At 45.5% G+C, this 21,165-nt stretch overlaps 2 protein-coding genes across 2 annotated transcripts in view; one reads left to right on the top strand and one right to left on the bottom strand.

The window, feature by feature from the left end:
* The first annotated feature begins 912 nt into the window (after window positions 1–912).
* LOC310658958 (protein mono-ADP-ribosyltransferase PARP12-like) lies at window positions 913–10,672 on the top strand. Its single transcript, XM_083401543.1, has 8 exons — window positions 913–1,199; window positions 3,076–3,296; window positions 3,646–3,766; window positions 5,778–5,874; window positions 6,581–6,662; window positions 7,226–7,356; window positions 9,429–9,580; window positions 10,258–10,672. Exons 2-8 carry the CDS (start codon window positions 3,213–3,215, stop codon window positions 10,536–10,538), a joined length of 948 nt encoding a protein of 315 aa, XP_083257669.1. The 5' UTR covers window positions 913–1,199; window positions 3,076–3,212; the 3' UTR covers window positions 10,539–10,672.
* Window positions 10,673–11,230: 558 nt separating this feature from the next.
* The window catches only part of AKR1D1 (aldo-keto reductase family 1 member D1), a 33,279-nt gene continuing 23,344 nt past the window's right edge, over window positions 11,231–21,165 (bottom strand). Inside the window, exons 3-9 of the mRNA XM_083401541.1 lie at window positions 20,779–20,895; window positions 19,344–19,421; window positions 18,618–18,740; window positions 15,819–15,928; window positions 15,165–15,330; window positions 13,738–13,820; window positions 11,231–11,612 (exon numbers count right to left, since the gene is read on the bottom strand). Coding sequence (XP_083257667.1) covers window positions 11,570–11,612; window positions 13,738–13,820; window positions 15,165–15,330; window positions 15,819–15,928; window positions 18,618–18,740; window positions 19,344–19,421; window positions 20,779–20,895 — 720 coding nt within the window. The 3' untranslated portion in view covers window positions 11,231–11,569. The remainder of the gene's footprint in view (window positions 11,613–13,737; window positions 13,821–15,164; window positions 15,331–15,818; window positions 15,929–18,617; window positions 18,741–19,343; window positions 19,422–20,778; window positions 20,896–21,165) is intronic.

Here is a 21,165-nt window from a genome sequence, read left to right as displayed (position 1 = left end):
TAGCAATTCAAAAGCAAAGTGCACATAGATAAATAGGTACCACTCCGGCGGGAAGGTAAACAGCGTTTCCGTGCGCTGCTCTGGTTTCGCCAGAAGTGGCTTAGTCATGCTGGCCACATGACCCAGAAAAACTGTCTGCAGACAAACACCGGCTCCCTCAGCCTATAGAGCGAGATGAGCGCCGCAACCCCAAAGTCGTCCACGACTGGACTTAACTGTCAGGGGTCCTTTACCCTTACCTGGACCCCTGGTCTCTCCCCCCTAGCTGAAGAGAGGACCCCAGCTGTAGAAATAGTAAAGGGTGCTTGACCCACTGCAACTCCAGACCACTACACCATGAACCTTCCCATTGGGAACTACAATTCCCTGGGAAAGGGGATGCCTGTTAACCTAGTTTAAGTCTAAGCAAGAAGATCAAACCTATCCATTCTTAAGGAAATCAGCCCTGAGTACTCACTGGAAGCACAGGTCCTGAAGCTGAGGCTCCAATACTTTGGCCACCTCATGAGAAGAGAAGACTCCCTGGAAAAGACCCTGATGTTGGGAAAGATGGAGGGCACAAGGAGAAGGGGACGACAGAGGACGAGATGGTCGGACAGTGTTCTTGAAGCTACCAGCATGAGTTTGACCAAACTGCGGGAGGCAGTGGAAGACAGGAGTGCCTGGCGTGCTCTTGTCCATGGGGTCACGAAGAGTCGGACACGACTAAATGACTAAACAACAACAACAGCCCTTCAAAACTAGCCACCCTAGCTGACAGCCCTGTTTTCCTTAGCCACATTTCTCAATGGCAGAAAGGCATTGGAAAGAGTTAACTGAGCCTTTGACTCAGAGACAGGTGATCCAGTTAATTATCTAGCCAGGAAAGCCAAGAGGCTGGAGGGTGGGGCTTGCAAGGCTGGGCTGATTAGAGGGCAGTTGAGTTGGAAGGCGATCCATGGGAAGTCAAGGCTAGAAGGTTCTCCTGAGTGAGATTTCTGTTGTTGTAGCTTTTTTTATTATTGCTCTTTTTAAAAAAAATTACTCTGCCTTGAATCCTACCTGACTTGGTCTCCTGTTGAATTGGCTTTGGACTAAATATGACTCGATTGTAACAGGATTGTTTTCACACAAGAGGGGCAAGGATAACAAGTCTTTTTCCCCCTGCTGGCTTTCCTGTGAGATGCGCCACAGAACGTCTCTGGCAAAGACTGAAAAAGGTAAGTGGGTAGAGGACAGCTGTCTCTTTTCCTGAAGGGCTCTCAAAGCAGCAATGGGGGGTCTCTGGCGCTTCAGAAGTTGATGGACTGCTGAGCCTATCGGCACCAGCTTGTGTACGCAAAGGTCGGGGTGTGTGTGGAAGCTGTGCTCCAACAATATCTGTCAGGCCACAGGTTACCCATCCCTGTCTAAAAAAGAACATGTTTTAAATAATCTTTGTTTACTTCCGGATATAGAGTCATAGATTTGTAGAGTGGAAGGGACACTGAGGGTCACCTAGTCCAAATTCCTGCAATGCAAGAATCTCAGCTAAAGCATCCATGACAGATGGCCACCCAACCTCTGCTTAGAATCCTCCGAGGAAGGAGAGTCCTCAACCTCTTGAGGAAGACCGGTCCACTGTCAAACAGCTCTTATTGTCCAAAAGTTCTTCCTGATGTTCGCTTAGAATCTCCTTTCTTGCAATGTGATGTGTATACTTCTAAGAAGCTTGGTGCAGTAAAAGTATATCTGGCTGGAAGGATTGTCAAATGCTTTTTTACTCTTAAGGTTACTGCTGAGTAAGCTTGTGAGCACAGAGATGGCAGGGGGACACTCACAGCCTGGACATTGGGAATGGAGAGAGCAATCTAGGCATTAAAAAATGGGTAGACAAACCTCTGCAGTGTTAACTGCTGATTTGGTAGTCTTGAATTTTCTGTTGCAATGGGGGGAAAGCAGAACTCAAAATATGGTGTTAGTTTTGCTAGTGGGCCCTGAGGCATTTTGGAAGTTTACAAGTCAGTCCCGCTTCAAAACATTTGAGTGACGCTGCTGTAAGCAAAGGCCTGGTGGAAACCGAAAGCTGCTTGAGGAAGAGGCAAAGTCTGAAAGCATTTGCAACAAAAATAAAAGGCCTTTAACCTCTGGCGGTACTGGATAAGACAGGCATATTTTCCTGGAGTAGTTTGCCCTTGTTATAACTCTGGTTACTTTAAGGGGAAGGTAACACACCAGAAAGCAAACTTTAAGCAACCATTAGGCTCAATTACAAACCAATATATGGCTAGACGGGTCTTCCAGTGGGGTGACCATTGCTAAAAAGAGAGAGCATAACATGTAACATTTGCATATGCTAATTTATATGTATAGTTGTAAATTTAGAAATGGCTATAATTTGACATTGCAGGAAAGACTGTAATCTGGGTGTGCCTGTTACCCAAGGGCTCAGGGTTGCTGGGCAATGCGAAGGTGCCTTTTCTCTCTCCTTGAGGTTCTTTAGCCTGGATCCGGACTAGCTAGCCCTCCCAAAAGATGATGCCTTCCAATGAAGAACTGTCCTTTGGCAGCTCTTAAAAAAGAGGACAGCCATCCTTAAAGTAGGACACATGGCCACCCTAGTTTCTGGTCAATGCCTCATGACTGTGGTCAGTTCAGTTTGAGTGTAGCAAACCCTCATAGTCATTCTACCTGGATCTACTGGGGTTGGTCTCCTTATCTGTGGCATCTCTCCTCTCCTAAAGTGCTTTATTGCCTCCTGATGCTCTAAAAAACATCCTTCTGGGGAGGGACCATCATTCAGTGGGATATCCTTATGCATGTGATGAGTACATGCAATTAAAAAGGGAGCAGGTGATGGATGGGTAATTCCTGCTGGAGACCCTGGATAGCTGGTGCCGGTCAGAATAGGGCAGGGGTGGGCAACCTATAGACATCCAGATGTTGTTGGCTGACAACTCCCATCATGCCTGACCTTGGGCTGTACTGCCTAGGGCAGATGGATTTGGACTGACAACATTAGCCTAGAATGAGGTGGTATAAGTTAGCTTCCTGTATAAAGGCATTGGCTAATCTCCTTGACGCGATGCTAATGAATGTCTTAACTTTACGTTTCAGGTTAAAGCTTGGAATCATTGTTCCCCAGCTGGTCCTTCTCTTTCCCGTGCTTATTGAAGTGGGGGAGGTCTTCCAAAGAGGACTAGTGCCAGATGAAACAACAGACCCATCCCTGAACACTCTTAGACTCCATTGTCATGCTCTTAGACTCCATTGTCAGAATAGAATTCATCTGGTATTGGTTGGATGAAGCTGACAGGTGGATTGAGTATGGGAAAAAGGTGAGGTACCCTTCTTCTCCTGCTGAGCCAAATCTTAATGACTCTCACTGAGTGGTCTCTTTTACTGCCCTTCGTAATAGCACAGCTACCCACCTCCCAGCCAGCAATAGTCCTGCTACTACTTTCACGGCCTTCTCCTCTGGGGGAGTCCATCAACACCTGGAGGGGAAGACTGGCCTAGGGGCTGACAAAGACAAGTCGCAGGAATTATGGGAGTTGTAGTCCAAAACAATTTGGAGGGCATCTGATTGGGAAGGCCAGTTTCAAAGTTTGCTGAAGACTCTTGAAAATCAAAAAGCTCAAAGCCAATGGATACTCTGCTGTCTCCCTTTCCAACACCTCTCTGTAGGATTTGGAGCACTGTGCTGCCACAATATCATCGGAAGAATTGGAGGCTGCTTACCAGGCAGACCACAGAGGCGTTGTCTTCTTCCATGCTGGTACTCAGCTGTACGAAGTAAATTTCCAAGGTAGTGTATCATCCTCATTAAGGTAGGGGGTGGCATAATGCCCTTCCGATCTCTACATTCACAAAACTTGTTGCTGTTTTTGGTATTTCTGCGTTCTACCCATCCCAACACAAAAGCGTTGCTAGTTATGAGGCAGCAACTTGTTTCAAGAGAAGAGGAAATGAAATTCTCCTGCGTATACCTTGTACAGTGGTGCCCCGCAAGACGAATGCCTCGCAAGACGGAAAACCCGCTAGACGAAAGGGTTTTCCGTTTTTCAATGCGCTTCGCAGGACGAATTTCTCTATGGGCTTGCTTCGCAAGACAAAAATGTCTTGCGATTCTTGCGATTTTTTTCGCTCCCCACCCCCTTTTTCTAAGGCACTAAACTGCTAATACCCTTTTAGCAGCTAATCCGCTAATCCCTTAAGCCTTTAATAGCCGCTAATAGCCGCTAATAGCGCTAATCCGCTAATGGGCTTGCTTCGCAAGACGAAAAAACCGCTAGACGAAGAGACTCGCTGAACGGATTCTTTTCGTCTTGCGAGGCACCACTGTACTTGCAAAGCTGAAACGCAGTGTTTTTGCTCTCAGTATCTAGTAAGGTCTTGCTGCCATTCTGAGGCCCAATCACTGCCAGGCGCACAAAGGACAGAGTAAAGGGAGGAGGCAGCTGCAACTAATAGGAAGGCCAACACTTAAACAGAGGAACTGCCCACAACCAAATAAATAACTTTTAAAATTGTGCAGGATGATTGAGAACAGCAGCCTTTAGCAGGAGAGATTCCTCTGACATAACTCTTGACTCCCTCTCTTTTTACCACACTGAAGATGTTCCACGTAGATACCTTGCCATACAAAAATGGTGCTAGTTTCTGAGAAATTTAACATGTGCTAATGTAACAAATGACTTAGTCCTTGGTCCCATTGTTCATAGTAACGATTTCTAAAGCTCGAGAACAAGCTGTTTCATTACAATGTCTTCCTCTACATACACTTTGTCGAGTGAGGGCAAGGACAACCAGATTTTTGAATGTGGGCCTGCTGTAATGCATTGGCTCGATGCAAACCTGGTGAAGTCCACAGAGGACTCTATTGCTGTTCTGCACATAGGGATTTGCATTTGTTTGGATGTGCTTCCAGGCAGTCATTATTCTGTAGGAGAGATTCAAATGCATACTGGAAACTTAGCTTTGTAAAATTAAAGTGGATTAAATGCACTGCCAAAATAGCACAACAGATCCACTTCAACCAACCAACCAGGACTTTCTATAGTTAGGAATGTGATGGGAACATGCACTGAAAAGTGGGGTGAACAAATGATTAACAGGAAGGTGTATAAAAGATAGTGCAAGCAAATCAGGGCTAGTGTTCATTGTTGTATACCGTATTTTTCGCCCTATAGGACGCACCGTCCCATAAGGCGCACCTAGTTTTTTGGGGGGGAAATAAAGGGGGGGAAATTATTTCCCCCCCCCCAGGCACGGGGCTGGGGCAGGGGAAGCCCGAGCTTCCCCCGACCCCAGCCCCCAGAACAGGCAACTCTCCGCAAGCCGTGGGAGCCCAGTGCCGGGCTCCCACGCCTTGTGGAGAGCTTCCTGAAGCCTGGAGAGCGAGAGGGGTCGGTGCACACCAATCCCTCTCACTCTCCAGGCTTCAGCAAAAGCCTGCATTCACCCCATAGGACGCACACACATTTCCCCTTCATTTTTGGAGGGGGAAAAGTGCGTCCTATGGGGCGAAAAATACGGTAAATACCCTGCAAAAAAATGGGTGGGGTGGAAACAAATGCTGAGTAAAGACCTTTCCACAGGTTTTGTGCAAACAAATGGGGATGAATGGTCACTCAGCAGGTCCTTTGGAGTAGCCCTGGTTTTTCTGAAGGTGCACGACCAAAGTGAGAGGAACTGTATTGTGATCATATCTTAGGGAGAAAGCAGGACCCTGTACTGTTCAGTAGTTCTCTGTAATTAATTCTAAGCTGCTGATGCACATGAGATTTTTAACATTGACCACTACCGTTTCCCTCAAGAGATGGTCCAGAGAAACCTGTACTACCGAACCCGGAGAAGAGTCTGCAGGTGGCCCAAGCTTGTGCTCTTTGGAGGAGGACGTGACAGTGAGATGGGGTATTGGATATGTTTTCATTCTCAGCCTAGCTTGGTCAATGTCTACTAAACTGTTTGTGTATATTTGAGGGGGGGGGGGCAAGATATTTTTTTTAATATTTGACTATGTGACTTGGATTGGGCGTAGATTGCCTCGAATGTCCCCTAGAGGTGGGATAGAAATGTTTCAAATAGAACCTAAATCAATGCATGCAAATGATATGTGTAAAATAGACATAGGATCCCGTTGGTTGAACCATGGCTACAAGCAGCAGATGAGCAAGGTGATCTTGCCTCTCTTGTGTTCCAATTTTTAGATGATGTGGGGGGGGTGTATGGTTTGCCAGGTGGGTTGCCAAAAAGAAAACCAGGGCAAGGCCTCCAGGAGCTTCTAATAGAAGGGGCTGCAGTTGCCGCAGCTTGACATGGCAAACTGCACACTTCAGAAATTATGCATCCATGCAAGTGATAGAACAATACCCCTGTGCCTTTTATTTCTTAATCCTACATCTAGCTTAAGAGATCAAACATAATGCAAAAGATGCTTAATTGTATTGAAACCTGAGTTAATTGCTGGGCAAGGCTGGGGATATATGTGTTGAATATTAGAGGGGAAAGTCTTGATCCTCCAACAATGGAATGAATTGCCTAGTAGTTCAACAGTGGAACCAATTTCTGCTTCCTCTTCTCCCGGCTATTAGATGATTGTTTTGTCTCTTGTCTGCAGCAGTCGTTTTGAGTCTTCTCTTCCCACCCCTTTGTTTCCTTCAAGCTGGGACCAATCAGCATTGCCTAATGTAGGCTATAAGGTATTCACATTTCCCCCTTACTGCTACACAGCTGACCCAAGGCCTGTATTGGTACATCTAGCTTGGTTCTGGAGACCTAGCAGTGGCTTTCCAGGTTTTCAGATGGGGGCATCCCCTGTCCTACCTGGAGATTCCAGGAATTGAACCTTAGAGGCTCTGGCATGTAAGCTGATGTTCTGCCACTGAGCTATGGTGCTTTTCAGCTGCTTCCTTGGTATGAAAAGGAGAGCAGCCCACTAGCACAAGAAGAGTAAGAAATGGGTGGCAGTGTTGGAGCTGAGAGCTGAAAGGAGCTGAGTTAAGTACCTGCTCAAGTGAATGCATTGCCAGGAGGCAGACAGAATATAGAGACTGAAGTACTATGGGCTAGTGGTAAAGTTAACATTCTAAAGAGACAAATTTTTTAAAGAAAAACATGAAAATGAACAATTTCAATCGGTGCGAAGCAATGTTAAACACAAAACAGGGTTTGTGTTGTTTCAGAGGAGTGATGTATAAATGTGAGAAAATAAATGTCTGAAAACAAATATGGAATGGTTCATTTCACTATGATTTGTGCCTAGCTGGTGGAGATCTCTGATTCTGCTGAAGAATACAATGAAATTAAGGAACTCTTTCAGAAGACCATGGAGGGTTATGTTATCCACCGACTCCAAAGGATTCAGAACCCGTCTCTTTGGCAAGTCTTCCAGTGGTTCGTATTTGATTTCCTTCTCCTCCAAGGGATGGGAGATCATGGTATGAGAGTCTAGAAATGGTTTCGTCTCTTTTTGTGGTGAAGGGGGGATACTACTATAATTGGCTATGACTCCTTACTTGACTGCTATTCCTCAATCATTTGGTGGGAATTCAAATTTTGCAGCCTGGTGTCACAGATATGTAGCTGGCCATGGATTATATTTTGAGGGAAGCACATTGATATTTCTTTGTCATGTTTCAGTCATACAGAGGTTGACTTGCCCCTACAGCATCCACCTGGGCATTCAAAGCGGCATCAGCACAGACTGGAGGATTATGGGGTACCATTATCCAAAGGGATTCCATCTCACTCACCAGGATACCCATCCATGCCAGTGTTGGGATTAGTGTTTGGGACACAGTGGCCACCCAACCTGCTGCCCAGTAGCATCCCTACATGAGTTGGCAGTGGTGGTCTCAGGTGTTGAAGAACTCCCGGACAATTGTTCTGGAGGATTTATTTAAATATGTGACTAGTATCACATGTAGGTTGCCTCTGAAGTAATCTCTTACAGAATCTGACCACCATTCTTTCCAAGAATCCCAGCAAACAGCAGCCTTCCTCAACCTGATTCCTTTCCAGATGTTTGAGTCTACAGCTCCCATCTTCCCTGACCATTGGCTGTGTTGACTGGGGCTGATGGAAGCTGTTGTCCAAAATGTTTGGAGGGCACTAGGTTGGGGGAGTTTTCACTAAGTGGTCCAACAGAAATTGGCCAGTGGCTGCCTAGTGACCATAATCTCTACCACCACCCAGTTCAGCTACAGGAGATAGAATGAGCAGTGAAAACTAGCTGTAAGTTGTACTCCAAAGGTGAGACTGTGCAATCTTGGCAAAGCCTTCAGTCCACAGCAGTTTGATGATTCCCTTGTCTAATGGAGGTGCCCATAATAAATTATTATTCTTAGCCCACCCATCTGTCTGGGTTTCCCCAGCCACTCTAGGCGGCTTCCAACAGAACACTAAAAACAGTATAAAACTTCAAATATTTAAAACTTCCCTAAACAGGGCTGCCCTCAGATGTCTTCTAAAAGTCTGATAGTTGTTTGTTTCTTTGACATCTGAGGGGAGGGCAGTCCATAGGGCGGGTGCCACTACAGTGAAGGCCCTCTGCCTGGTTCCCAGTAACTTCGCTTCTCATAGTGAGGGAACTACCAGAAGGCCCTTGGTGCTGGACCTCAGTGTCTGGGCTGAATGATGGGGGTGGGGACGCTCCTTCAGGTATACTGGGCTGAGGCCGTTTAGGGCTTTAAAGGTCAGCACCAACACTTTGAATTGTGCTCAGAAATGTACTGGGAGCCAATGTAGGTCTTTCAGGACCGGTGTTATGTCGTCTTGGCGGCCACTCCCGGTCACCAGTCTAGCTGCCACATTCAGGTTTAGTTGTAGTTTCTGCATCACTTTCAAAGGTAACCCAATGTAGAGCGCATTGCAGTAGTCCAAGAGGGAGATAACCAGAGCATGTACCACTCTGGCAAGACAGTCCACAGGCAGGTAGGGTCTCAGCCTGCGTACCAGATGGAGCTGGTAGACAGCTGCCCTGGACACAGAATTGACCTGCGCCTCCATGGACAGCTGAGAGTCCAAAATGACTCCCAGACTGTGCACCTGGTCCTTCATGGGCACAGTTACCCCATTCAGGACCAAAGAGTCCTCCACACCCACCTGTTCCCCAGAAACAGTACTTCTGTCGTGTCAGGATTCAACCTCAATCTGTTAGCCGTCATCCATCCTCCAACCGCCTCCAGACATAAAGGTTTGCTTAGTGTAGAATTTGGATTTTAATGTAGAGTATACATAGTTACAATATAGTAAGCTAGATGATCTTGGGAAAGTAATTATTTGACTACTCTGCTAGAAAAAAAGTGTATAAAATTATGCTGGCAAATGTGTAAACAGACTTGCTGATCCTTTCATTGCATTGCCTGAGAGCTGGTTCAAGGAAAGGAGTTTTAATTCTTGGGCGCATTGAGTTTGACTCGGAGTGTGTGTTTATTTTTTTATAAAGTAGATGCTTCTGTTTCTAGGCAGAAAGAGCAGATGAAGAAGATGAATGGGGGGGACAAGGTAGACGAAAGGTTGTTGTTCCATGGCACCAGCAAACGCCATTTGCATGACATCTGTGGGCAGAACTTTGACTGGAGAATCTGTGGGACCCATGGGACTCTCTATGGAAAAGGTACCAATTCAGAGCGGGCAGGAAATGTGCGTAGCTGTGCATGTTTTCTCCATCTAGTGTGCAATGAACCTGAGAGGAACACACACACAAATTGCAAGGACCATACCATACCCTGTCTATAGTCTGATATTAAGTCCTCAGCAGAATTTAATCCTTTCCAACACCAATCAAGTACAAAAAAGTGTGTTTGTTGAAAGTCCGCAGCAACAATGGAAGGCTTAGGGGACCTTGGTGGTTCTTCTTTTGCCAACTGAATATCTGTGATTGAATGATCTCCTATATCCACTTGCTTCCCTGCCCCTCCTCTTCAGAAGTCTACTCTCCACACCTTTGTGGTTGCCCTGTGCAAGTCACCAAATGGGCTGGTATTGGAGGTAGGCAGAGAAAGCAGCTGTGTGAGCACAAAGGCAAGAGAATATCACAGTGAGCAAAACACACACCCTGCATCCAGAACAGCCTCAACGGGCTATTTTGGAGGGTTCCCCCCACACCAAGGGTTTCCATGAGCCTGTCGATACTCCCTGTTGGGTGTGGATGATGCTATTTTGGCTATGTGAGCAATGGCACTTGCAATGGAAGAAAAGGAAGGGCGTGGTCTAAAATGTTCAAGATGATTATTTGTGCAGCAGCAAACTCGCATTGGCTTGCTTGATTCTTACAGACATCTCTTCTTTCAGGAAGTTATTTTGCCAGAGACGCCAGTTACTCACATGCATATTGCCAGTCGGATACCCACATCAGGAGCATGTTTGTAGCTAAAGTTCTGGTTGGAGATTACGTTCAAGGAAATCCTGCTTACCTCCGCCCTCCATCGAGATCTAACCAATCGAACAACTTTTATGATAGCTGTGTGGACAACGTTCTTGATCCTTCTATTTTTGTCATCTTTGAGAAGCATCAGATTTACCCAGCATACATATTTGAGTATCAGCCAGTGTCCCATTGTGTGGTCATGTAAAGGGCAGCAATCCTCCTCCTCTAAACATGGACTTGAAATCCTTTTTTATATATCTAAAACTTTAACAATTTCTTATTTAAAAGGCTACTCTGATTTATTTTACTTCTGCATATTAAAAACGTTACATGTTACAAGTGAACAACCCATATTCTTAGCTGGATTGTTGGCATTGCTTAAAGGTTACTGGAGCTGAAAGGTTTTTGAGGGCCCCATGCTGACCACACCCATCTGGCACCACTCCTGACTGCTTGTATAATTGACCATTGCCTTCACTCTAAAGCAGGAGTGGGAAAATTGTGGCCCTTCAAATGTCACTGGGACAATTCCCATCAGCTCCAGACTGCATAACCCAGAGTTTTCCAAACTTGGGTCTCCAGCTGTTTTTGACTACAACTCCCATCATCCCTAGCTAGCAGGACCAGTGGTCAAGAAGGATGGGAGTGACTGGTCCCCCAGCCCTGCTCTAAAGTGTAGCCAAAGGTGGCTTTGGTCCATAAGTCCTTTTATATTCACATAAGATGGGCACAAGTGCCAAAAAAAACATACAATGAAGGAACATTCTGATCTAGAAGATTACTTTTTTTTTAATAAGTAAGCTACTCCAAATTTCACATCCAGTTTTGCTTTGAATGATTGCCACCATCATACTATGTTTCCTAACCTTGCATCCAACTGTTCAAGTTCATCAGAGATTTAATCGAAAATGTTATTTAATGTTTGTTACACAAGGCAAAAATTTGAGACAGCAAGTCAAAGAGAGATCCTCCATCTTATACGAAACAAAAACCACAACACCTTGGCTCTCCTCCATCGCAATAATGTTAGTGGCAGTTGAACACTGACTTGAAACTACTCTTCTGAGTGGCCCTGATTATCCACATTTATCTTGGACAAATTGTGGAGGGTTGGCATAGGAGAAATCTAGGGACTTGCAGAAAGATTACAATGATGCTGTTACTAAATTCAAAGCTAAAAGATAACAAGGAACAAAGATCACTAAAACCAAGCACACAGTAGTGGATGCACCATTTTCAGTATTCATCGTGAAAGGGATACTCTGGATGGTCCTGCCACCTGAAACAAATTGAAGTCACAGTTAATAGTGGCAGCTAACACCATAAATAACCACAACAGCAACATCCCTCCACCTTGACCTCAGGCTTGCTATTGGTATGATCTACTGCAGGGGTAATAGATGACCTTTCCAGATGTTTTGAGTGGCAACTCCCATCAGTCACAGCTGTGGTCTATGGTAGAGTATTGCGGGAGCTGTCGTCCAAAACATCTGAAGTGATCATATTTTATGTACAGTGGTACCTCAGGTTAAGAACTTAATTTGTTCCGGAGGTCCGTTCTTAACCTGAAACTGTTCTTAACCTGAGGTACCACTAATGGGCTCTCCTGCTGCTACGCGATTTCTGTTCTCATCCTGAAGCAAAGTTCTTAACCTGAGGTACTATTTCTGGGTTAGCGGAGTCTGTAACCTGAAGCGTCTGTAACCCGAGGTACCACTGTATTTCAAGGGTTATTTCTTCAAGTATTGCAATTAGGGTTGCCACCTGTCCTTTATAATATGGGGTGGTTCCTTATTTTAAGGGAAAGTGTGGGACTTGTCCCTTATTTTGGCTGACCAAAGGTGCCAACCCTAGTTGCAAGCAGTCCGGAATGTTTTCTTTTAACTGGAAGGCAGGTGGAAACATTTTCAAATCCCTAGAGTATGGCAATTTGTTGCCTCCAGAAAGAAGTCCCCACACAGAACTAAATGCACCATTTTGAACAGAAAAGGTGATCTGTGCTTAATATGTATGCTTTAAAACTTGGTACAAACAGGCCTCCTGCAATATGAAGGATCCATTAGAGTAAGTATTCATATGTAAAAAGGTGATTTTACTTATCAAGACACAATCTTTGAATCTGAGAAGGCTTTTTAAGCACAAGTGTTTGGCTTTTGGAGAAAACATGGGTCAGTTTGGGTTATTAAGATCAAACATCTGATTTTCACTAATGATTCCCTGACTATATGTGGTACAAAGTGTAGCCAAACCCTGCATGTATCCCAACTCCTTGAGCCGGCAAAGGATAAACTTATCTGGCTTTCATTTCTGTTGCCTCTTGCTCCCTCTTCCACAATGAACTGGCAGGCAGCCCATCCAAACCTGGCTGCACCCTCTAATTGAACTGCTGGGACTCAAACCTGGATGAGTTTGGTTTGGTTATATAAGGGGACATTAATGTCCTGACTGGCTTCCAGGAGTCTTGGGAGTGATTATCTTAAAGCTGGCATCTACTGGTGCATTTGTTTTGCCAAGGCCGTTTCACTGCAGACTTCAGTCGTGCAAGTCCTTGGGCAAGAGCTAGCCAAATGTAATACAATACCATGGGTTCCTAAAGCTGCATTGCAAGTGACCAACTTTCCACATTTCCTAGAACACATGGAGGACGTTCACAAGTTTCAGGATCAACAGAATGGCCATGTTAGGGATCTGCCAGCAAACTGGAGCATAGCTGTGATCCCCAGCTTAAGGCAAGGAAGCACATTGTCTTGTGCAGGAGGACAATGCTTTGACTTAAGAGCTCCCAATCCATGTAATGAAGAAGACAGATCAGCTGCAGCTAGTCTGGACAGACCTAAGAGCATAAAGGAGCTAAGCTACCAGTACTGTCTGGTGAATGGTTTATGGCAGGTGGGGAACCTAAGTCCTACCAGATGTTGTTGGACTACAACTCCCATCATCCTCCAATGGGCCATGTTGAATAGGGCTGATGACAATTGGAGTCCAAGACACCTGGAAGGTAGCAGGTTCCCCATCCCTGGGTTATAGGGAACACATTCCTGTAAGAATCCAAAGCAATTGGTTGATATTTCTAGGGCCAGGGACCGTCAACTTTCAGCGGTGCCTTATGCAATGCAAAATCCTTCATTCTGCAGAATGTTTTGGCACGGCCTGTAGTGCAGCACCCTAAAACCACCTTTGCAGGGACTGAGAGAGAGAGAGTGGAAGTCATGCACGTGTGAGAAGCAGCCTATCAAAGGGGAAATCTTATCCAAAGCCAAAGAGGCCCTCCCTCCTTCCGTAGAGTGGATTTTTGGGTCCTGCACTGAAAACATCAGGAAAGCCCCCAGCCCACAGTTAAGCTGTGGTTATCACATCAGTACAACTCATGCTTCTACATGCTGCATATCTAGATTTATACTTACATTAACATCTCCACGTAGCGGATATTTTTGTTCAGCGCTTCAATCTCTTTCATTTCTTTGTCAGTAAGGGAAAAATCAAAGATCTTGGCAAAAGAGAGAGAGAGAAACCACCCATTAGCCTACATTTATGCAACTGATGGCTAAGCCTGTGTCTTAAGTGTGGGCTTGTCCACACTGACCTTTTGTCCTGCTCGTTCCAGACTTTAGCGCTCCATGTCTGCCAATTTGGGTTTTCTGCAGATTGACGTTTGCTCTGATTGAGCTTTACAGAGCGTGTTTTTGTGGAGGAAAACAAAGGGTGCTCAGACCCAGGGCTTTAAATTGAGAGCTGTGCCCTTAGCCTCTCCTCTGGCCTAAAAGGCAATGGATGCTGGAGAGCAGGCACACCCTCATTCTCGCAGCCCCTGCAAAAGGATCGCATGAGCAGCACATGATAGTATGTGGTGGAATGAGAGCAGCCATAAGGGCTATAGCTCAGTGGCAGAGCATCTGCTTTGCGTGCAGAAGGTTCCAGGTTCAATCCCCAGCATCTCCAGGTACGGCTGGGAATGCCTTAAATCCTGGAGAGGCGCTTCCAGTCAATGCAGACAATACTGATTCAGGTGAGCCAATGGTCTGATTCAGTATAAGGTAAATTCCTTAAATAACCAGAATGGAGGACAAATTCACGCATGGGCACTCAATATTTGTTGACTTGCATGGGGATCATCTAGTCCAGTTCACAAGTACCCTGCAAGGTAGGTTAGACTGTGAGTTTGTGACTGACCCGATTTCAGCCAGTGAGCTTCAATCCCAAGAAAAGATCTGAATCTACAGCAAGCCCACCACTCTGTTCCCTATGCCAGAGTGGTGGGCTTGCTGTAGATTCAGATCCTCAGATCCTTATTATTTTGGAATAAAGGCAGGTACAGCTCCACTGAGGGCCGCAGCATGTGGAAGAAGGCATTATGGTGTTCCCCAGGACCAGAGGGAGAATCACCCAAAGGAGAAAAGCCATCTGTGGTCCCCTCCAGTGTTCACTGGTCTTCAAGAAGTGGGCTAAGATCCACTGCTGGGTTGTATCCTGGGCCAAGATTATATGCCAACAGCAATACTATCATCAAGGTAAAAAAACAACAACCAAAAGTGGGTCCCTAGCACATGGCTGGGCTAAAGGCAGGTCCCTGGTTTGAAAAAGTTGAAGAAGATGGAAGTTGACAATTAATGTATTGGTTTTGTTTTTGTAACGGTGGAAGTTGTTTTTAAAAAATGGGGGGGGGGGGAATTGAACAGGTTGAAGACTGCAGACATGGAGTGCTATTTCTGCCTTGTTGTCAAAGACCCTTTCGGAGGTTGCAAGGCTAGTGGGCTTTGCTACCTTCTAGAGAGGTGGGGAGAAAGAACAGCAGGTGATTTGTCACCCAGAGCAGGCTTTTTTGAAAGCTTACCTGGAAGTTCTCTCTAATGCGCTCTGCGGTGAAGCTCTTAGGGATGACCACCACCCCTCGCTGGATATTGAAGCGGAGCGCCACTTGGGCCGCCGTCTTGTTGTATTTTTCTCCAATGGCCTTTAACACAGGGTCCTCCAGCAGCGGAGGGGAAGACACATTCACCCTTGTTGTAGGAAAGGAAAGGAAATAAGCCTAGATTTGCCTTACATGGCAGTCTGGTGGCAGAAGAAGAATTACTGTAATGGTGGTGTGAAGGGACTGAAGCAAGACCAAATCAAGTTGTTATATGGTTTTGAAAACCACCCTGCTGAATGCATCCGCAGGCAATATGAGTGCAATACAGCTGATTTTTAAAGTGGGTCGCCTTGCCTATGCAGGCAGTGTGAGGTAGCATACTGGTGATCTTTGGACCAGGTGAGGACCATGCTAACAGATTTCAAACCAATTTAGCAACAGATGGAGCAGCAAGAGAACAATGTGGACCCTGCAGTGGAGGAAAGAGGGTGAAGTTGTCTCCAGCAACAATTCCCATCATCCCTGACCACCGATCATGGTGGCTGGGTCTGATGGGAGTTGGAGTCCAACCACATCTGGAGGTCTATAAGTCCCCCACCCCTGCTCTAATATTCCTAAACACAACATCTCACTCACCAGCTTTCATCTCTTGATGTTCCTAGAGGGCTGTATCCAACAAGGACAATGTCATGTTGTTTGCAAAATTCTAAAAGTTTGGGCTGGGTGAAATATGGGTGGCATTCAATCTGCAGAGACAGAATGCAGAAGGCTGGGTTAATGACAAAATGTCCCATCAAGAAACCTTGTTCACAAAGTCAACATGTAAATGCCTGTAATTCCCCCCTGGAGAATGATTTTCAGTGGGAAAAACTGCTGGAGGTGAAACAGGCCCTTCTCCCCTCATTTCCACACAACCATTTCAACCTGCTTGGATAACTAAACTCTTGACTAGAGCTCACCATGGTGTATGATGAAGCCATCCTGCTATAGCAAGGACGGGGAACCTCTGGCCCTCCAGGTGTTGTGGGGCTACATCTCCCATCATCCCCAATTAATGGTCATAATGGCCAACAAGCATGACCACCGATCAGGGATGATGGGAGTTGTAGTTCCACAACATCTGGAGGATCAAAGGTCCCCAATCCCTGCCTTATATCTTTGCCACAAATACAGTCCCATTATAAAGCTGTGAAAGGTTTGGGGATAAAATTCTAAAGAAGGAGGGAGAAAACTGGCTTCTCTCAGGGTTCTGCAAACTTTTGTTGACCCCGGGAACCATCTACATGGGCCAATGTTTCATAGATTTAAAAGTATCTATTCCATGGAGCGGTCCCAATTTATCCCAGGACTGATTTATTGTTTGTGAAGTTTATTGCAAGGCTGGTCCCAGTAAAGCACAGCATCTAGCCCATGCGAATCCTCCTTTGCTCAAACTGGAGCCTCTGGAAGTGGGGATGAGAAAAGGCTTCAATAAGGCTAGCTTATTCAACTGTAAGCTTATGTTGGTGGAACACACTGACCTCATCCAGTTGCCAAGAAAACTGTGTTCCAGCCCTCTCTCTCATTCTCTCAGTGGGTTTTGTCAAAAAAGTGCAGAGTGCTCAGAAATCCATTGTCTCCTAGATTATTCTTTTATAATCGGACCCACAATCTGCTTTTTTTGATGACACAGCTTTTGTAGCTCCAGAATGTCTCGTGTACAGTTCTTATTCAACAAGAAATGGAGCCAAATGTACAAAGGAGTGGGCTGCAATGATTTGCTGTCCTCCATTTTAAGGTGTCTTCTGCTTAGAGGGATCTCCAATTCAAGTCCAGTTTAAAGAAAAAGATCACTAAGATGGGAGAACAGGATGGGCCTGGAAGTTGCCCATCCATAGAGAGCACCTCAGAGGCAAACTGAGCAGGTCACCAGGTCACAGTGACTCTCGGTACGTTGGCTGGCTGAGTTTGTATACACAGTGGTAAACATGTAGTTGGGGAAGTCCATCCATGATTGGCTATGACCACTGTTGACATGTGGCACTTGGTGGATTGACCAACCTTGAGTGCAGCCCTCAGGTTAGCCACCCCTGTCCTAGAGACCGGCTGATTGACACATAGCCCTGTTGCCGCCTGCAGTTTTCACTCTTGTGCCAGCCAGTTCAGGTCTTTTAGCTCTCATTTCCCCCATATCTTCTCCCTTCCTGCAGTTACCAAGTAGTTGCTCTTCTCACTTCTTTCTCTCACATAAAGATATTGTGTTCTTGTGCTCGAAACAGGCAGGTTAGGCTAAGCGTCATATAGGATTGCCTCACTGCAGTTTATGAGTCCATGGAAAATGAACTGAGATTTAAAAATTATGATCATCCTTCTAGCCTCTTTCCTTCCTCCGATATTTTCCAAAGAGCTGATGGCAATTCACAATATCAGTCATCATGTTATCCTTATTATTGTAATGGCATGTCAAATATTTTCACTGATGAATATAGGGACAAGTTAGGGAATACATAGTTTGTGGGGAAGGGGAGAGAGAGGACTGGAGGTGCATGATTTGTGTGATATGGATTTGGTGTAAAATGAGTGGGGGTGGGGAGAGAAAAATAAGTAAGGGTGTCTGAATGAATGAAGGTCTACCGTGCCCCAAGTGGGAATCAAAGGTGGGCTGAAGGCTGCCACACTCAGATCCTATTTGTGAGCTTCCCATAGGGATCTGATTGTGAGAACAAGATGCTATACTAGGTGGGTTCTCATAGAGTCATATAATTGTAGAATTGGATAAGACATGCAACATATTTAGGTAGAGAAAGATGAGTGGAAGAAGAGACATGAGTGCATTTGTGAGAGAGGGGGAAGAAGTCTTGGGTAAGATGTATTTTAGGTTTTTTTGGTGGGGGGATATGATTATAGGAGGAAGGAGAGGTGCTGAACGTGAGCCCAATGCTACTCTTGTTGCCCAAAGGGCCCAACAACCATCTGATACTGGCCTTGCATCTTTATGATCTGAAGTGGGGCAGGTTTAAGATCATTATGTACCATGTCTGAAATTACTTAACCACTCATACACTCAGCCATCTGAAGCCATGAATATGCTCACCATTGGGTAGTTCCCTCAGCATAAGACCATACGAAGAGCCTGGCCCATCTGGTCCAGCCTCCTGTCCTCACAATGCCCAACCAGATGCCTGTGGGAAACCTGAAAGCAGGACCTGAGCATAAAAGCGCACTCTCCTCCTCTGGTTTGCAGTGGCTGGTATTCAGGAGCATTACTGCCTCTGACTCTGGAAGCAGAGCACAGCCGTCATGGCGCAGCTGCAAGATCATAAGAATGGTCCATACAAGATGCTTTGGTACTCTGATACGTCACCCAAGTACCAATGGCAGACAGTGCATGTCAGATGATGTGAAAGCAACAAGATGCATGCTCATGTCACTGCATCACCTGCACATCTCCATTACCTGGTTGCTGACAGGCTTGTGCTTGAGTCCCGGTTTGTTGAGGATCATCTCCAGTTGCCTACGGTTGAAGTTGGACACCCCAATGGACTTCATTAGCCCTGCGTCTTTACATGCTTCCAAGGCCTGTTGGGATAAAGCAGGCAAAACTGTGGGAAGGCAGCCGAGTCAAAGATTTATAGCAATTCCCCAAGGAGAGAGGGAAGGAGGGAGGGGACTCAGTAGCAACTAAGTGTGGAAAGAGCCAGGATGTAGAGGAGGACAGGGGAAGGCCAAGAAGCTTCTGCAGGGGGGCAGACTTTGCTGAAGAAATAGCCTTTGTTCAAGAACTTAAATAAGGAAAGACCAGGAAGTGATTTATCTCCACAGCAGAAAAGGGAAAGGGGGAAAGGAAGAAGGAAAAAACTAATAGGCAGAACAGTGAGATAGAGTGTTGAAGGAAAGGTCAGATGAGAGAGGGGAGATAAGGCCCTAAATCTGAGGTAGTCTTCATGGAGCCACAATTCTCCAAAGCAAAGCTAGCTTGGGAGCACTGTGAGGAAGTAGAGCAGTGTCAAAATCCAGACCTACTCGACATTGTTCAGCAGCCTCAGGCCAGAAAAATGAAGATAAAGGTAACCAGCTAAGCTGGCCAGGATCTCTGATGGAGGAAGGGGCGTGAAGTCTGCCCACACCTGGCCTTAGGAGATGCAAAGATGACAGTCCCACGACAGCTTCAGATCTACTCACCTCCCAAGTGGCACAGAGGTCTGTCTCATGGTACATCCATTTCCCATTTTCATCCCTCGGGTAGATGCGCTCTCCAGGCTGAGGGGAAAAGCACACACAAAAATATGTTTGTGGAAGAGAAATCCACAATGCATAAGTATTCTGTTTTTTTACTTTCCAGGGGAGAGGCAGTGGGTACCTTGGAAAGACAGAAAAGTATGTGTAGAAGCAGGCGGTAAGTGATTAAATTGGAAAGAAAGCACATATAAGAAGAAATGTGTACTTAGGTTAACAGAAAATGGACATGGAGGCTGGGCTTTGTCATCTGAAGGTGAAATATACCTCTATTGCTTGAACACATGTACCAAATTTCATTCTGAAATTCCAGTGGTCTTCAGAGATCTCACATTACAAAACAAACTGCCTTTTGCAAGTTTGCTTCCTTGATTCCCAAGACGGGGCTTGGGCTTCAAGTGACATCTGATTTATTTTAACAAGTTACACTCTGCCTTTTGATCAAAATTATATCCAAAGCAATTTACAATACAATACATTAAAACAACACACACACAAAATAACAATAACAACAGCAACATCCTTTTTCTGGCCAGCAGCCAATGCCTGCATGCCTTTCTCTCTATGCTCATTCACACATTACTCTGAACCCATGTACAAGCATGCTGGTTTCTCTGTTATCCCACCTACACACATACACCTGGCTATGTGTCCCCATAGGTGCTGTTTACTACATAGCAGCCAGGGAGGTGATTTTCAGCAGGAAACCAACACACACCCTGATCTGCACTGGGTGTAGGGCATTGAACTGGGATTTTCTATGAAAGAAAAGTGTCAGCATGAAGCCTGCTTTTTAAAAAGAGCGAATTTAGTAATGTGTAGCTCAGCCCTTAGAAATGACTGTTGGAGCATTGTGGGATTTGCGGGAGGAGAGGAAAAGGACTGGAAAAAATTCCACGGAGATCTGAGGGTACAAACATCAAAAAATCATCTGCCTAAAGGAATTCCTGTTTGCCTCCCCTCATACCCTGCTTGTATGTTTGCAAGGAATGCATATTCTACACAGAAGCTGTATGTCTCCAGTCCTTGCTTGCCAACACTACAGACAGAATGTTGAATGAGCAAGTCGTTAAACCAAAGGTCTCGCTTTGCTTGGCCAATTAAAAAATTCATGGCAAATTTATGTTTTTATAAATTAGTGTGTGCAACTTACCCTATATGCAAATCTGCCTCCGTGTGTGTGTGTTTGTGTGTGTGTGTGTGTGTGTGTGTGTGTGTGTGAGAGAGAGAGAGAGAGAGAGAGAGAGAGAGAGAGAGAGATGCATTTTGGGTGGTGAGTCAGTGGCCTTTCTACCTGTAAATGTGAAGTTTACTCCAGGTATTCTTCCTAGTTCAGACTGGAACACACTAGGAGGAGCTCTAACACAACTTTTCTCTTTACCTTAAAAGCCATCGGCAGCTCAATAATGTAGAGATCAACGTAGTCAAGCTGCAAGGTCTTCAATGTCTTCTCCAGAGTTGGACGCACCAGCTCTGGTGGGTGGCATGTGTTCCACAGCTTGAGGGAGAAGAGGAAGAAAACATAAATAAATGCCATAGAACCTTCACCGCAAGCTAAATGCTGAAATGAATATGGCATTTCAAGAGCATGTTGACGAAAGTTAACCACAGGCAAAGTCAAGAGCATGTTGACAAAAGTTAACCACAGCAGCTACACTTGGAGAACAATTATAAATAGCAAGGTTACAACAAAAACCATTCTTTCATGGAATTCTCCATGAACAATAATTGCAACAGCAGTAAGGAGTGCTTGAAGGCAGATGGTCCA

The sequence above is a fragment of the Podarcis tiliguerta genome (genome assembly GCF_965153285.1).
Source record: "Podarcis tiliguerta genome assembly, chromosome: 10".
Classification (NCBI taxonomy): domain Eukaryota; kingdom Metazoa; phylum Chordata; class Lepidosauria; order Squamata; family Lacertidae; genus Podarcis; species Podarcis tiliguerta.
Note: the sequence above shows the minus strand (reverse complement) of the source record. Positions and strands in the feature narration are given on the sequence as shown.